The sequence below is a fragment of the Ruditapes philippinarum genome, unplaced genomic scaffold (assembly GCF_026571515.1).
Source record: "Ruditapes philippinarum isolate M1 unplaced genomic scaffold, ASM2657151v2 ctg1424_1_1_1_1, whole genome shotgun sequence".
Classification (NCBI taxonomy): Eukaryota; Metazoa; Mollusca; class Bivalvia; order Venerida; family Veneridae; genus Ruditapes; species Ruditapes philippinarum.
This window is the reverse complement of record NW_026862094.1, coordinates 24323-42521: the sequence shown is the minus strand read 5'-3', so window position 1 is coordinate 42521 and position 18199 is coordinate 24323. Positions and strand designations below refer to the sequence as shown.

The window sequence follows — 18199 nt, the reverse complement described above, 5'->3', positions numbered from 1 at the left end:
AAAAGGTAAATTAGAATTATGATCCGATGTTTTACATATTTTATACGCACTAATATTTACATCTCCAATGAGTGAATAATCTATTGATTTGTATGTAACAGGGGGATTGAAGTTTGGAAAAGATTGGAACTCTTCAGTAACACTTTCGATACAGGTTGCTGCGAGCGTCTGCTATGGAATTATATGTCTTTATTCTTCGTCACGGACACAACTAATGGTAGCATATAATATTTGTTTTAAAGTGTTCTTAGAATGCTGTATACTTATCATTATCAAATGATAGGCTTTTTTTAGAAATGTTGATAAAGAACGATTCTTTTTCTTTCCTCTTTAAAGGAAATTGTAATCATGCCATAATAAAGTTTCGTAAGCTATACTAATATAATATCAGAGCACATTTTTTGAAATATCAATCAAGTTTATAGATCCAATCTGGCTCAAAACGTTAAAACTTATCATAGTTACATTCACTTTCGAATGTAAGAACGATTATGTAAAATCAGTTGAGCGAGATGCTACAAAATACCGTGTCTCTAAATGAGGCATGATATGTCTTATTACCGGTTTATAGTAATATATTTTGTTGCTATTGTGGCATATGTAACAAATATGTCTAGCCTATTTGATGCAAAGCTTACATGCTTTATAAATGTATTTCAAAAATGAATTAAAATATCTTCAAAAGTCATTAAAGGTAAATTTAATAGAGTAAAATAAGCTTCATATCTTGTATCATTAAACATTAGAAAATGATCTTCGGAATGCTTTGAAAAACAAATATATTTTTAAATGATGAGCTTACTGGTGCAATTTTATGTATGCTTTTATATGCTACCGAATGTTTAATCAACTTGAAAAATGTATTTCATGCATTCTTATCTATTCTATATCGTTGACATAAAATTTAATGGAACGATTAGGTAATATATTTAGTACATAAGTAATATTTTAGATAATTTAATGATGTTAAGCTTTTTAAAACAATATACAAAAGCAATGTAGTGAAAGAAGCAGAATAAAACTAACTATATCGGTATTTGTCGTATAAATTGAAAAGCAATATGTTTTACCAATTAAGCTTTCCTCTTTTCTGAATGTTTATTGAAATATTGCTGTTTGGAGAAAGGAGATCAACGGTCTTGGAACGAGAACTTTTATCAACGTGTTTTAAAAAATATGAACATAACGATTAAAAAGAAAGTCGGCATGCAATGAAAATGAAACAGCAGACGCCAAAGAATCGATAAAGATTTTTTTTAAAGGAATCAAATGGTAGACATGAAAAGGGGCACAAAGGTGCTTGGGAAATCTTGAGCCCGCGTAGTTAAAATTAATGCTCTCTAGATGCAGTTTGAAATACAGAATGTGAAAGCTAGTATTAATTTCATTTCAGATAGGGAAGTTATATTGCTGTTTATACACATTTTTCATGATGATAGCGCTTGTTGGTACTGCAGTGGAAATTGCAACTGATATTACCGGTCAACAAGGCGCTAAAGAAAGTTGTACGTTATTTTATTTACTCAAAACAAAGAATGCCTTTAATATCCTTCAATAGTTGCATTTTTTTCTATTTGAATCATGTTCAATTATGCCTGCTTTAAAGATTCATATTCTTACATATGTGATATGATGTCTTATGCAAGCTTCCTAACGTCTGATCCCATTTCAGATTTGTATTCCATTTTGTTCGGCATAATGTCTTTTGCTTTTCAGCTCACCTGAGCTTTGTTTTAGCTCAACTCATTTGAGCTGTAAGCAACGATCAGAAGATCTTATAAAATATCGAAATCATTCAAGAGAAACAAACGTGCTTAAATTCTAGAGGTCACATTTTTATTTGATCTTCATCAAACATTGTGAGAATGGTATTCTTAATGATACTTCGAATAAATTGAAAGATGTTCATCTAAGTAAAAAAACAGAGTCATAGTGTCAAATAAAAGAAACTTCTGGGTCACATTTCACATGTGATCACCGTGTTTATCCAGTAACGCAGGAATGTGCAAATAAAGCAGGAATTGTGCAAAAGTAACGCAGAATTGTGCAATTTAGTGGCTAAAACGAGCACCGCGATAAGTAAATTGACCAAATTTTTTGTAATGTACACCAAATTGGAAGAAATGAATTAGCGCAAACAGTTGCTGACACATTATACTTTAAACCTCATCAAAATAGTTCATGATCGTGAAAATGACGACCTGACTAGATTATTGATGGCGATTTTTAGTTTTGTTGATATCTTTAAATACAAACACGTACATATTACTCTATGACTTTTTATATTCGGTATACCTGAGACATTTTCCAATCAATCTACTCGTGACATATGACACTTAATTTAGCAGATAAAATGCAATTGAGACAATTTTTACGAAATAACGCCGAATTAGCGAATGAAGCACTGAAGCAACGGCGGTTATCCCATTAGTAGTTACTAAATCTTATTTTACCAGCTTCCTTTTATTGTTACACGGCACTTGTAGTTTGACAAATGTCTTAGGTATACATAATATAAAAATATAATGTTTTTACAAGTTATATGTACATATTTATTTGACGGAAACAGAAAAGTCACCTTCATAACGGTAATCCGGTTGTCTTCCTCACGAATGATCTAAAGAAGTTAACATATTCTTGAAAACAATTGAAGTGCTGGTAAAGTATAATGTCGTAGCAGTCGTATGTTTAAATTTGATTTACTTTGGTTTGTTTACTTAACGTGTTATTCGTTTTGGCTATAACGTTGCACAGATCCGACGTTACTTTTACGTTATTTGCACATTCCTGCATTACTTGATATGCACGGTGATGATGTTCATCATATTTTGTAAAATCGAATATTTCAATCGTATCCCAAATTCGAAATTTTGGGTAAAAAGTAGTCATTTCAAAGACCTTGTTGTTTCCATTTGACATTGTATGTATTATTAAGATTATACATGTTAACCAATTTCTCTAACTTTAAATGTATATTTCAGTTATCAGTGACGATTTAAAATTATCATCGACCAGTGTCTATTTGATAGGAATGGCAGCTATTTTTCTCATTACCGCTGTGTTACACCTATCAGAGTTTTGGATTATATTTTATGGATTTGTGTATCTACTTGGACTGCCTTCGGGTTATTTGGTATTGATGATATACAGCATCTGCAATATAACCGACAGTTCCTGGGGTAAAAAAAATATCTAAGAATTCAAACATCCTTAACAATTCAAAATGTAAAAGTATTTACCATGTAAGAAGTGATATAACATAAAAAATAATTTAAATGCCTGTAAACTTTCAGTAATGGTTTTATTTATCATCTTGTAGAAGACAATTTAAAGTTTCGAGAATGATTGTAATAATTCAAGTTGTTGTTCATTTATTAACGTTGAATTTAGTATAAACTTGCATTTGCCTTAAAAAGGAACAAGAGAAGACGTACAAGAAATCTTGCATGACCATACAGTGAAAGAGAAAATTTTGTCGGGGATGAAATTTTTGTGCTCGTAAGTATTATGGATATTATTGAAGTTAAATTCAAAATTTATGACAGATGAATGTGGATAACGCCCCATATATTTTAAATGGTCCAAGAAGTGAGAGTTACAACTGAGTGTAATATTTTTAAAATTGAATGTTAAGTTTTTTCAATGTTTAAACCTTACATATATTAGTTTGTAAAATGCTAACCTTATATACATTTTAGAATTACATTATATGTAATATGTTTTAATTTTTAATTTGGACAAGACTATCTTTATGGTGTTAAAGTGACACTATGCTCAGTTTATGTCAATTTGAGCTGAATTTTTTATATATTTTAAAGGATTGACTGCTATACGAGGGGTGCTCAAATATTAATGCAACTAGGTCAATACTCGTTTTTAACAACGTTTTGCACGGACTATGTACATATTTTGCATAGATAATTGCATTAGCTCTCAATTGATACAATGCATGTGGAAATTAGTTCAGCTCAGTCTAGCTTTAACAATAGCTCATTTAACGATGTATACGCGTGTATACTAAAGCTAAAATTGTTGGGAAAATGTCACCTTTTACTGATCAAATATGTGTCTTTATCAAGAACCGATGTCTTCTTGGCATACAGGCGAAAGATATGCTTCATGAAATGTGTCGTGTTTATGGGAACAATGAACTTTCCTTTTCGCCTGTCACACCGTGGTGAAAGAATTTTCAGAGTGGTGTGGATTCAGAAAAAGATACACTTCATGCATGCCGTTAGAAAAATGTAATTTCACCAAAAATGGTTGATGTAATTCCGCCAAAAATGGTTGAAAAAGTAAAGGACTTAATTGCTACTGATGCAAGATTTACAACTAGTTATATAGCTTAAGACGTTGGTATCTCTGTAGGAGTCGCTCATACAATTCTCAGCTGTGATTGAAAAATTTGAGGATACGTGCCAGATGGATACCCCATCTCCTTACAAAAAAGTAAACACTTGCTGAGTAAGACTCTCCAAACAATTGTTGAAACCTTTCCTTAAATACAACAATCGATCTTTCGCAAATATCAATAATGGTGATGAGACTTGAGTTCAATTTTATGAGTCAAAGTAAAGGAAGTCAAAGACTTTGCATAGCAAAGCGCACAATGAGCGTCAATCAAGGTCCTGCTATTCAAATTTCCGTACGAAAGGGTAAATCTGTAAATGCCAAGTTTTACAAAGGCAATGTCCTTCATATATTAAAGAATATTTCAAGAACTGTCGACCAGCAAGCAACTGGTCTCCGTGGTGTCAGGTTGTTGCATGACAATGCACACAAAGCGGCAATTGAAAGAGAATATCTGAAACAGGAAAATGTTGTTGACATTTCCCACCCTCCTTTTTCGCCAAATCTTGCCCCTTGAGACTTTTTCCTATTTCCGAAACTCAAAAAGCATCCTTGCAGGAAGAAAATATCAAACGGGAAAAAATCTCGGTTCGGCTATTTTCTATAGTCTGAACAGTATACAATGTACCTCGAAAAGATCCTGAAAACGCTTTTAACAATAGGACGAAAAGACTTAAACTTTGTATATCACATGGTGGCATGTTATAAGATAATTATTTGGCACTGTTTGTTAAGCACTTCTAGAAGTTGGCCCAGTTGCATTCATAATTGAACACCCCTTATAATTGTGATTGACCAACATTTTATATTGGAAAATGTTATGGATAAAATATATAAATCTGCCCAAAAATATAAAAGAACGGACATATTCTTTCTCAAATTCGAACGTTATCCGTTTATTGTGAACGATAGTTAAAGAAATTTCCATGTGTCATGTGGATAATTGTTGTTTTTTGTTTTTTTTTGTTGTTGTTGTTTTTTCATAATTAAATATAAAATTGAAAACATGTAAATTTTATTTCTGGTTTACCTGTGAACTTAACATTTACACTTTGAAAGGCACAATGTCACTTTAAAATCTGACGAAATAGCTATCCTGAATTATTTTATAATAACTTATTAATAATATATTTTTATCATTTGTGTCAATTTTTAATTTTTATGTGTTTAGGTGTTTTTCAAGGCAAGACAAGCATCAACAAGTACAAGAATCAGAAAATCAAGGCACCAATAAAAGTTTAGAACGATCTATATATAAAGCTAAATCGTATGGTACATCACAATCTGGTGACGACGATACAACGGAACCAAATGGTGATATGATTCATATGTTAATTACTGTATCGTTCATCTTTTTTAAAATTGTAACTTTTTGGTACATCACCAGAAAATTGATTTATAAAAATAGAACTTAAATAAGAGTCTTAAGTGTGAGGATAAAGAAGTGTAATCTTTTTTTGACTAGAGCACAACATGTCTTAGATGAACTATTGTAAAAGTGCCCTGGTGTATGCACAAACTGCTTAAGATAAGTTATTGGCGTTCGTGCGTTGATCGTCGTAAGGCGTCAACTTTTGCTTTAAACAAAATATGTTTTTAAAACGTTTTGGACATTTATGAAAACTCGTTTAAAAAGTTATACTTTCGTATAAAGTATATTTTTAATGAAAAACGTTTTATAAAATTTACGGTAAAAGATAATGTTATGTTGTTTCTATAATCTAATGGTCGATTATCAAATGAGTTGTATTATAGAACATCTTTGCTATTTAACTCACATGAATATTGTATGTAAACTAAAATGGTGTTCCAAAACAACGTATTCTGCAGCACTAATAAACTTTTTAACTGTTCAGCAATACTTTTGTGCAATGTATAATAACTTGCGTTTCTTATCGTTATTTTGGAAAATGACTACAGGCAGCAGTTATATAGCATTATGCACATTAATTATGAAGTATTTCTTATATCTAGCCTATATCTTTTGGCCATCATGAACCACTTGTTCATATATAAAATGTGCTTATGTCTTATTTCTAGTTCTATGTAATACCTATTTGATAAAAAAATATATTACCCCGAAGCAAATATAATAGCGCAAACAAAATGCCGAGAAGAAATCCATACTATCTTTATATCAGTATGTGAACATGTGTTCAACAGCCACAACTGTTGGTTGAAGATTTTTGTTAACATCGGCCAAAGTTCAGACCTTTTTAAACAGTTTTGCGAAATCAAGAAGGAAGCATTCCGGTAGCTACTAAATAATTATCTTCATCTTGAAAATAATATAATTTTCTTATTAAATGTAAAGCAAACATATCTTATTGGATAATAATTCTTTAACTTATTAAATATGTTTTGTAAAGTGGGGTGATTAACAAATGTTCATTAACTGTTTTATGGGTACATATAGATTGCGTTGATCCTGTGCAAAGCGAAGAGGACGAGTCTGTGGAGAAATGGTTACAAGATATGGTAGTAATTTTTTAACATTGAAACATTTAGTAAATCCCAATGTCAGCGCGGTATTATTTTTGGAATTTGAATGCGACAGTGACCTTGTAACTATTTTGATATATATGTTAGTTTGCTATTGTTGTTCAGTCAGAGACACTTTGTTTGTGCTCATTGTTTGTAGAAAAGTTGTGGAATCTTCCAAAGATTCCTCTTCCAAAGATTCCGCATGAAGTAATTGAAAAACATAATGGAGACATTGATAGAATACGTACATTCCATATTTTGACTTTTAATTCTATTATCCAACAAAAATCAAGACAACATTCCCCCCCCCTTTTTTTGTTTTCTTTTGGACTCATTAAACATGTTCTGAAATCATTGTAGCCTGAAGAAGCAAAGCTTTTGAAAGAAAATGGCTTCGAGAAAACTTCTTTTATCAGTAACATTAGAAAAGAAGATCTGAAGAGAATTGGTATAAAGGGTATGTCTTTCATTTCTTTGTTCACTATGAATTGCCATGATTGATGATATAAACGATTAAAGCAATTTCGGGATATAAGGATGTCAACCTTTACAACATTTAGTTGGATTGTCGGTAAAGAATTCATGTCGTCAATAAATCACATATTCTATTCTTCTGCAAAACATGTTAACCTTTGCTGCATATACCATTACTATAAACATTGTTCAATATGTTTAATGCTTATAAAATATATGTTATGTTATTGTATAGTAACAATACTTTTTAAGCCCCAGTCAAACCTTTACCGAATCAGACCCAAGCATTAAACAGAATACAGGTTTGAACATGATAAAAACAATCTCTCTACCCCCTCACCCCAATTTTGATATGCCTGTAAAATAATGGTTATATGAAAAACAGTTAAAAAGGAAGACACTTTTTGAAGAATAAACGAAAAGTTGCAATTTCAAATAGCTTTGCTTGTTAGCTGTGCATTAGTATGACATAATTTATAAAGGATGTTTAAATAACACACCTTTTATTTACGATAGTTGACACTTACATTTCAGACCGGATAAAAATAAAGAAAATTATTAATATGGTTGAACAACTGAAAGATTACGAAATTCCATTGCAAATTCCAGTGAGTATAGTAAAAAGCAATGCTTAAAAATAATTACGGCAATGAACAACGCTTGTGTCGCAATACGTTTCGTCTTCTCGTCGACACCACTAGTTTATATAGAGAACACTTCTAGATAGACACCTATCATATTCTCCATAATAAATTCTTATACTGGTGAAACAATATTCCATTTTAACAAGTTATCTCTTAAGGACTTGAGGGGCATTGTGACATAACAACTTTTTTTGTTTCCCGTCAGTTAGACATTGATCGTTCAGTGATCATTAACTATTTTCTTATCTGGTGTGTCGACGCGGTATCTGCAATGCCATGGCGTGTGACATTACGTTTTATTTGTTATTTTCCTTGAGTTTTTCTAGAATTTGATTCCGAGCAGAAATCTGCTTGCAATGGAAATCAAAAGAAATATTTAATTCGAAAGGTTCCATAAGGTCTATAGCTTCTAAATACATTTTGATCTTATAGTGTCAAACTTCATGGCTGATAATTAGATTATCTATTTAGCATATTAAGCATTGCCTTACAAGTGCATTTAATAATTTTGTCATTTCTAGAAGTACATCTCAATTAATCGAACTAGGACCATCAAAGTATTCCTGGGTAAAGAACATTATGCCAAAATCTATAAATATTTTATCCGTGAATATTTATTCTCGGTTCAGTCTTTTATATTATACCATTAGATTGTAAGGTAAATTAAAAACAAAATTCCAGACAATTCTTAAGCAAAACATTTTCCCATTAAATAAACAGTATGTGAGCAATTTTTGATCAACGCGATCAACGTTTCCTTTGGCCTTTAGCAAGAATGATATTATTTAAGTCAACAAATTCTAGAATGATTTATAATGACTCACTTATATAGTGAAATGCTAATATTTAGCCCTTGTTTACGCTATGTTTGTTTTTCGCAAATGACGTCACACTTCAAGATATAAACATGCGGCTGTGGAATACCATTTTAACGGAAACGCAAAATCGGCATTGTTGTTTGATTAAAAGAAATCAGCTTGGCATTATTATTTGGTCATAATTTCTTCTAGTTCTTTTAGCTAGACAACAAACACAGATCCTGACTGAATGATTGAAGTGATAATTTCATGCATAGTTTATTCGAATAACAAGTGAAAGGTATATTTTATAACATGTTCATGTTTTCTGTCCTATTTCGTGTCCTATAATTATTCTTCTCTCCGATTGAATATAGGAAAATGTTGAGAGTTGGTTAAAACAAATTGGTTTGGAACAATACAAAAACCATTTCTTTGAGGCAAATATCAAAGATCAAATTGATCTTGAAATCCTAGCAGACTGTAAGGAAGATGATGTCAAATCATTCCACATCAACAAGAGAGGTGTGTGTTTAGTTTCCTATATTGACAAATCTACCATTTTTCAAAACGTTTTTCATTCAAAAATATCTAGATTCCAACACTAAACAATGTATTTGTGTCTAGTCAATGTGCTCTTGGACGTTCTGCTTTACTAAGAATTGTATATTCATTTCGTAGATATTGGCATTGACATTACAAATACATCCAATGTTGTTTAATAGAAACATTCTAAGCAAACATAGGCTACATAAATTTAATGACTTTGACTCAGCAAACAGGTTACATCTCGAATTATTTAAAGTGATAGCGTTATCCATTGCCTTTTTATGATGCGCATAAATTTGTTCTGAGTGGGTTTTAATATGTTTGTAGGTCATATCAGAAGGTTCCTGATAGCCATAAAAGCATTACGAAAACCGTCACATGGTAAGTTTAGTAGAAAGGCATTACAGACTATCTTCAAGTAGTTTCATTTCTAAATGAAATGACAGTATCACTTGTACTTGTCCCATTTGATCTTAAACCCTAAAGTAAAATTTTGCCCATCCAAGGGTATATAGTAAGTGAACATCTGTTAGTCAAATAAAAGTTTGTCATCCTTTCAATTTTATTATTTTCCTCACATGAATAATAAATAACTCACGTGGCCAAAGGAAATTTCAAAAAATATTCATCGAAATAACCTGTAACTTTCAATTATTAAAAGTGAGACAGTTGTTTTATATTTTAGGTAGATTTATATTATATCCTGAACATTTTCCAATATCAACTGCTGGTAAATCATAATTTCAATCTATGAATTATTTAGACAATTCAAATCGACAATGAACAAATTAGCATTTTGTCTCTTTAAGCACACCCGCTTCAAAATATAAACATTTTGACAAACGCTTATTTGATAGAGTCTAAATTCGGATGACGCACTATGTTTACATTTTAACATTGACAATGTCATTGAAAACTGATGTTGACCGAAATCCTCTTTATAAACGAGGAAGTTACATTCGCTATGGTTCGTTTGTTCGATTTTTTCATCAAGAAAGAAAGACTTACCAGTATGCACAAAGCTAACATTACCTTCGTCCAATCACAACCCTTTGACTTTTTCTATATTATGGAAAAACTTAGATGTCATCCTTTTTTCAAATTTCAAAGGAATTCACTGAACGTTATCTTATTAAATTTCAGTATTTAGATATCCTCTTATGTAAAAAGATTAATAATATTTTACTGATAAAGATGACATGTTAGCTTGCATTGGTTACATTTGTGGATTAAACATTTTCGCTTTTATTTCATGTTGTCTTACTTATTTGGACTAGATCCATATTTTCAGCATTGCACTTGATATTGAAAATCGATTTATACTCCTCGTGATGTATGTTACATAATATTATTACAGCTCAGAAAAAACAAGTTGAAGCTTGTAATGCAATTGAAGAAAAACGTTCTGAAGAACTGAACAACGAAGTCACAGATTTCTGGAAACAAGTTGGAGAAGAGTGTCTAAGGCCAAGGTCAACAGTTTTCGAATCCGATGAGCACTTGAAAGGTTTGACAAGTTTGAGGACGTCATAAGTATCTTTTAAATCTTATAATTATAAAATCCGCTATGATCTATTCTATAGTGGTCGTTGCAACTTTTAGATTTAATTTTACAGCATTGACATAATGGTTGTTAAGAGCGTTTTGTGTAGAGCTATTTTGAAACATGGCGTCGATTGCCGAATGGTAAAGGTCGTTGGCTTCAAAACACGAGCCTTCGGGTCTTTCGTTTGAGAAAACTATCTTAAGGAACGTCGGCGGTTCTACTCCGGTTCGTTTGTACCTTGTACCTAAAAAGCACACAGAGGTGCAAATGAGGTCTCTTTGCACTCGTTAAGCTGGAAAGTCACCAAATGACCTATACTGTGTTGGTGTGACGTAAAGCCCAATAAAAAGATATACTGAAACATGACCATTTATATTTGAAAATAACATTACAAACATCATTAAAACCTATAATATGTAGAAAACAAATCTTAAATTATCTTCTTCAATACTAGAAGATCAAGAGGCAAGCGCTGATTAATTAAATAATGGGCATAAATTCAGCGCTGTTCAAGTAGTAAATTGAATCAATATTTGTTTTACTATTTATTTCAAAATATTCAAAATATTTCTCATTTTATACTTCATCTAGCTTTGAATAAATACTTCTGTAACTATGCACTGTCTATTAAGATTCTTTTAGCTTTTAGTTTCAAAATGCTGGCTTTGGATTTCAATGGCTTTGAATTTAAATGCGTCCTTTGGCTTCTCTGCAGATGTAAATGCACGAAAGATAGGTTTAGTACAGTTTAACATGGTTTGACTGTCACAATAGATTTCCTGTATTACTCTGTATTGTTGTTCTAAATCATTTGAAATTGAATGACACTCTTCCTGTATGATCTCTATTCGTGTTAGTATTTGTGACAAAGAATATTGTCTTTTACTTTAATATAGTGAAACTTAAGGACTCGCGCAACATGTGGCTTTTAGTATTTGCTATGATTAATGTTCTGTGGTTAATACTTATCTCAACGTTGGCAGATAAGGGAAAACTACTTGGTGTGTTTGGAAGTAATCCGATAGGTAAGTTGAAGCTTTTTTATTGCATCGTCGGATACCCACGATTGATAAACATGTCACATAACATGCAATCAACCGTGGGTAAAATGAATCGATTTGCGTCGATATACAGCAACAGGTGCGTAAAATATCTACCAATGACATCGCGTTTAACAAATCTATATTCCTCAACAGCGGAGGTAAAAAACAATAAGAAACAAAATGGCAGCGCCCACGGTTAAAAACTGTTGCACGTGTCTTGCTAAAATCATCGCCAAAACAGTTCTTCTGCAAGCAGATATCAATCATAAAGGAAAAATCACGCTGTAAAAGTAAATTATCTATACTTTCTTGCTGGAAATCGTTTAATTTTTCGATGTTAAACTTTTTACGTCGTCTATGGTTGTCGCAATATTGTCTGTAATACCGAACGTCGTACAGAACGAGCGTTTTGATTGGTTTTAATCGCCTCATGAAATCGTGAGGCAGCCAATGAAATAGCTGCCTTTGACACACCTCTTATCGACTGAATATCGGCAAAAAATCCCACGGCTGATGAATGATAATGGTTCGGCCGTGGGTATCCGACGATGTTTTATTGACACTGTAAACGAAAATAAGCATTATAGAACTGAAGCATGCACATCAAAGAAATTGTTGAGAAAATTTGTACAAAATGAAGGCAAATACTGAAACTATTTTACATATACCTAAAAAAGTTATTTCTTTGTTAAAACAAAAGTTTAACGTTTAACAGTGTATTGACTCTTGGTAAGGATACTTGTCGTTGTGATGGTTGACTTTTGAAAATTTTATAATCGCTATCTTTTATAATGTCGATAACTTACTATGAAAATATCAACATGTCAACTATGTCATTTTTCAAATAGAATTACTTTTTATAGATGATAAACTGATGTTACTTTCAGGGTTTGCGGTGATAGCTGTTTATGGTGTTGTTCTTATGATTCAATTCTTTGCAATGATCATCCACAGAATTTCAACATTCCTGCACTTCTTGGGTATTATTCCATACACTTGCGGAACAGTCTATCATAGCAATTTCTTGTTCTATAACAGGTGATCTTCAGTGTTCGCTTTCTAAGATTAAATATGCAATGGTAATGTTTAAACACGAAACGTCTGCTGAATCCGCATATAAGATATGATGAATACAACTTTGATAATAGAATTTAAGTTAAAACCTACTTGATGAAACAAAAGCTAAACGACTTGTAATATTTTGATATGTTTAAAACACACAAATTTGCAATAATATCATAATTATATTTTTTAATCATTTCAGTGCAAGTCGTAGGTTTTCATATATTGGTTTCAAGATTTCAAAATTTTATTGATAAGTCTTAAGACCTCCAGCCCATAAACATTTACAACATATATATGATATAAATACATAGACAGTGAGTGATACAGACATGTATACATACATACAAAACTAACAAATTTAACAGTATTTCAGTATTCATTGAAAAATATCTGAGTATCTTTGTCTTTTATGTAGTGCGTATAATAGGTACATTGCAGTGTTTCTAATTTCATTTTTGTAAGGCATTAATGAGTAAAATTTATCAAGTGTTGGTAGCATTCTGTAATTTTCCGAAATATATTGGCAGCGTATATCATTTTAAAGAGGACAGATTAATATAAAATGGTATTCAACTTCTATTGAAGTTTCACAATAAAGATAAACACGTTCATATCTACTTAAGCCATAGTGTATATCTGTTTCAATAAGAAGACTGTGAACAGAACATCTAAAAGAAGCGAAACATTTTCGAAATTTGACAATATCAAGTACATGTACATAATATTCAACTGTAAATTTTGTTTTATATGACGAATAATATGTCAATTTCTTATGAAGCATACCTTTGGCACTTCAATCCTGTAGGTATTGATCTTTTAGTCTATTGACATACAGATTTAAAAAATCATCATTGATAATTTCATTTTGGTTCTCCCAAATATAGCTAAATCAATTACTACATAACTTTTATCTGATATCTGAAACCCAAATCTTCCTATCTATCGTATCATAATATAGTAGCATATCATAACATAATCTTGGATATCTATCGTTTGCTATTTTTGATATATCTGAACATCTGAATGATCTGAACATTCAACTTCAATAGGAGATGAATATATCAACGAGATAAGAGTTTTACCATGAAGCATTAAAAGCAATGTAAGACACCATAATGTAATTACAAAGCAGACCAACTGTTTAAATGTGTAACAGTTCCAGAAGTTCTGAGATTATGTATACAAATTATTTTCTCTTTAGCTCTACTGTGTAATTGCAGGTTAAAGCTGCCTATTCGATTATTCAATGGTTACTAATCAATAATCTTTCCTTCACAGTGATAATGCTTTGGAAGATAAAGACGATGAAAAATTCAGAAAAGACATTGAGGAATGTCACAGACGAGTTGGCGAAAGAGTTCCTCTACTTTCAGAGCAATTTGAAACATACTCCACGGCAAGCACTTCCTGTTAGTTATAACACTGTAATATTATATCATTATACATTTGTGTATGAGTTATATGAACAACATTACATACTTAAAAAAATGCTATTTGATATTTTGGCTGTTACCATATGTGAAAGATTTGACTTCCTGTAGAATTTAAACATTTCTGACTGAAAAAGAAATTCATTTTTTTACAAATGATATAAAAAATGAAGCTGGTGCATTAGAACGCAAAAGCAGAAGCACATTTTTTCAATTCTGCCAATTCTTTAATCAATACTTTTACATGATACTAAAGGCAATTTCCCGACCAGCATGTAAACATGAAATTAAATTATATCGTTCCAGCTTTAATTGTGTTGAATTTGAAATTATTTTCAATTAATCATGTTGTTGTTATTTAAAGGGACATATTTTATAAAGATAAGTGGCAAGATTTGCATTAACTTACTAACTAATTAACAAACTTATACAGAATACAAATGTAATAAATGATTGGATGAAGAAATAAAATAATATATCCAATTTATTCAATTAATCTAATGTATTTATTCTTTATGTTAAAATACGTAATACTTATCACTTCTATATTTTACTGATTTGTCGAAATAAAAAGAAATCGCTTGAAAAAGATTGATTATTTTCATTTTGTATTTTTAAAAGTTATCGCAGATGCAGCCGAATGATTAATGCGTCGGACAAGTTATCTAGGAATTACTTGCCGTCTTCAAACCCCCTGAAGGTCAAGCCGTTGCAAGAAACATTACACCCATTGCTTAGTACCGCTTGGAACGGATTGAGAATGCTTCAATAATCTTATAACTTCAAACTTAATTGAATCAAAATAAATTCGTTTAAAGTAACAATAAAATGCATGAGTCGTTCAACTGCAAAACGTGTGTAGGCGAACAGATAAATCAGAAATATCTTCATAGAATGTATTAGTTGTCAAAGACAGCGAATATTCGGTGACATTCTGTTTGATCCATTTTGATCCATTTTATATCAATAGAACAATGAATTCTGGAGTATCCTACACTGTCTTGAAGGTCTATATCTGTTTACTTCAGATGTGCTTTTAAGCTGGGGTTTAGTATGCTCATAAGCAGAGCAATGAATGCAATGTGTTATTTACTACAATGAGCAATTACATATATGAAAAATGGGGAGCAACGGTATCACTGCTTGTGTCAGATATTTGGAATTGTATTTTATGTTTTGGTTTATTATTATTATTAATAATAGTATTATTATTATTATTTGCCAAAGTGAACTTCACAATGGCTCATTTCTAGTTCCCCTGTCCAAATCCTATCGCTGTGGATCGATATTTTATTTATAACAATCGATGTGGATGTTAACTCATGCATATATATTCCTTATTTTTGGTGTGCTTTAAGTAGGCAAAAAGTAAATATCCTTATTTTTACATTTGAGAAGTTAAATTTACTTTCTTACTCATAAAACGAATATGATAATGCTACAGTGGCTGCATTTCCCCATTCTTGGCTACTTATACATTGTTTGTAGCTTTCGACAGAAAAATATGGAAGTTTTTACAGGCAAATATTTACTTATAATCTAAACAGCAGCAGTGACGTTGAATTTAACACTTATTTGCATGATATTCGAAAAATAGTGGCATATAAAAAATATCTACATAAATCTTAGATAAGTTATAACAGTTGCAAATGTTTCAAGAAAGTTCTGTTTTATTATCAAATACAACTTTACGTATGTTTTATTACGTGCATTTGATTTTTATATGGATTTATTTTGTGGTGGCTCCTTCAAGTAAAATATATGCACTGTGATTTTTTTTCATGCAAAATGAAAAGCATTTCTAATGGTGCAATTTATGATAATATTTAAGCATGCATATGATGTAAAATAACAACTTTGCATTGTTGCTCAAACTATATCAGAAGAATAATCTTAGGATAAGTTATTAGCAGAATAAGTGTTTGTACATGTTGTATGTTATCACGAATTACTTGGGACAACAACAAAACAATATGAGACTTTAAACTAATTTATATTATAGTCGTACATAGTGGCATATTGAAGTTATTTTACTGAGTAATGTCTTAGTAAATGTTTTGCATTTTATGGGCACGGCTCCTTTAATAAAAAAAAAGCCAAAATGTTGGGATACCGGGCATACAAAACCCTGTTAGGGCATCCCTAGCAAAACAAATAAGGGACATAAAATCAAAACAAACAAATGAACCAAACTATATAAACCTTTGAACTGTATGTTCTAAAAAATCATTGATCAATGCCCTTCAAACAATACCAGTCTTTCAATTCTGAATTCACAAAATAGTCAATTATTACAAATGTATTATGCATTAACAGAGCATTGACACTGTTGCGCGAAATTGTTTCAGGGAAGCAGAAACCAGTATCACCAGTATCACAAAATGTCTATTCGCCGGCCGCAAAATGTAAATAAATTTAGCAGACGTAAGTGAGATCTAGTATTTGAAAGTTCATAGAACACATCTCTGGTGTCGAACCGTGGTCGAATTTTCTCTGCTGGTGGTTTTGACATAAATATGTATCCTAATGATACATTATTCCTGGTAGTAAGTAGGGCTAGCTATCTTGCAGCATGTCGCCTATGTTAGCTATCCTGAAAACATATAAAAAGAGGACAGTACAACTAGAATTACGTTAATATAAAATTTGAGCTCAAATCTTTGACACTTCACAACCCGTCATTGACCGAGAAGGGCGGGCGGCTTTATTTCCACAATTCATTTCTTCCGTTGTTAGAACATTCGTCGCCAGCGTTAAAAGGATATCTACGTCAACACAAGGGCAATGTATAAGTTGTTCCCCAAATAACAGAGACTATCCTAATGCAGGCGTCACACTGTCCCGAAATTGACACCAGATGGACATACGAATATGAAAATTTTAATTTCGTGCGAAGCCCCGAAATTGGTCGACAGTCTCTCAACAGCCGAAGCAAGTACGATTCCTACAGAAGGTCACGCGATCGCATCAGAACCACACACGATTCCTACCGAAGGTCAGGCGATCGCATCCGATACACACACGGAGTCACCTCCAAATTGGAATTTTGTTCAAAGTAGTTTCCAAGCAGGACACGCGAAGGTCACAGGATAGGTACCCGACGTCGAATTTTGAGTACGATGCCTTCGTACGTGGTTACGAAGGCGTCAAGTGACCTTCACCTCCGGATGGTATACAACCAACGCCAACCGCGGTATATTTCAGTTGCAGATAGTATTGGGAGCTAATTACTTTATTTTGGCTCTTCATATTACTATCGAAAACAATTATATTCACACAAAAATCTATGATAAAAGTGATGACTTTGATTATGATATAGTAAACTATCCACATTTAGATGGAGACGTACCGCATGCAACATCTGACTGGCTATATGTATCTCAGTAAATTAGATTCGCTAGAACTTTTAGCAACGTGAAGGATTTTCGCAAACTACATATTTTCATTACTAGCAAGCTACTCAAACGGGGCTACCGCTACTATAAATTACGTAGATATTTAACAAAATTTAACAATTATAACTTTGATTTAATGTCAAAATTCAGTAGTGTTTCAAAAATGATTTAATGGAGATGTTATTTACAAACTTCGCAGGATCTTTGGTCATTGTTGCCTTTACTAAACCAAAAGAGGTTTTGACTCTACTTTTTTAGATATACCACATGCTTAGTGTTCAACACTTTAACAGTTGGTACTTTCCTCTTTTGAATACATCTGACGGACCAATTGGATTTCTCTATGATGGACAGTTCTTAATGCCCTTTCGGACTGAATTGCCTTAATGTTCGTCTTCTGCCTTGCTTCGTCGGGCCTTTGT

The 18199-nt window shown here is 31.9% G+C and overlaps 1 protein-coding gene across 1 annotated transcript in view; it reads left to right on the top strand.

The window, feature by feature from the left end:
• The window catches only part of LOC132717888 (chitin synthase chs-1-like), a 24653-nt gene extending 6454 nt beyond the window's left edge, over positions 1-18199 (top strand). The window contains exons 12-26 of the mRNA XM_060701465.1: positions 102-217; positions 1394-1505; positions 2982-3179; positions 3417-3498; positions 5522-5664; positions 6767-6828; positions 7195-7291; positions 7843-7916; positions 9127-9274; positions 9626-9679; positions 10656-10805; positions 11741-11869; positions 12775-12925; positions 14231-14361; positions 15004-18199. Coding sequence (XP_060557448.1) covers positions 102-217; positions 1394-1505; positions 2982-3179; positions 3417-3498; positions 5522-5664; positions 6767-6828; positions 7195-7291; positions 7843-7916; positions 9127-9274; positions 9626-9679; positions 10656-10805; positions 11741-11869; positions 12775-12925; positions 14231-14361; positions 15004-15026 — 1670 coding nt within the window. The 3' untranslated portion in view covers positions 15027-18199. The remainder of the gene's footprint in view (positions 1-101; positions 218-1393; positions 1506-2981; positions 3180-3416; positions 3499-5521; positions 5665-6766; positions 6829-7194; positions 7292-7842; positions 7917-9126; positions 9275-9625; positions 9680-10655; positions 10806-11740; positions 11870-12774; positions 12926-14230; positions 14362-15003) is intronic.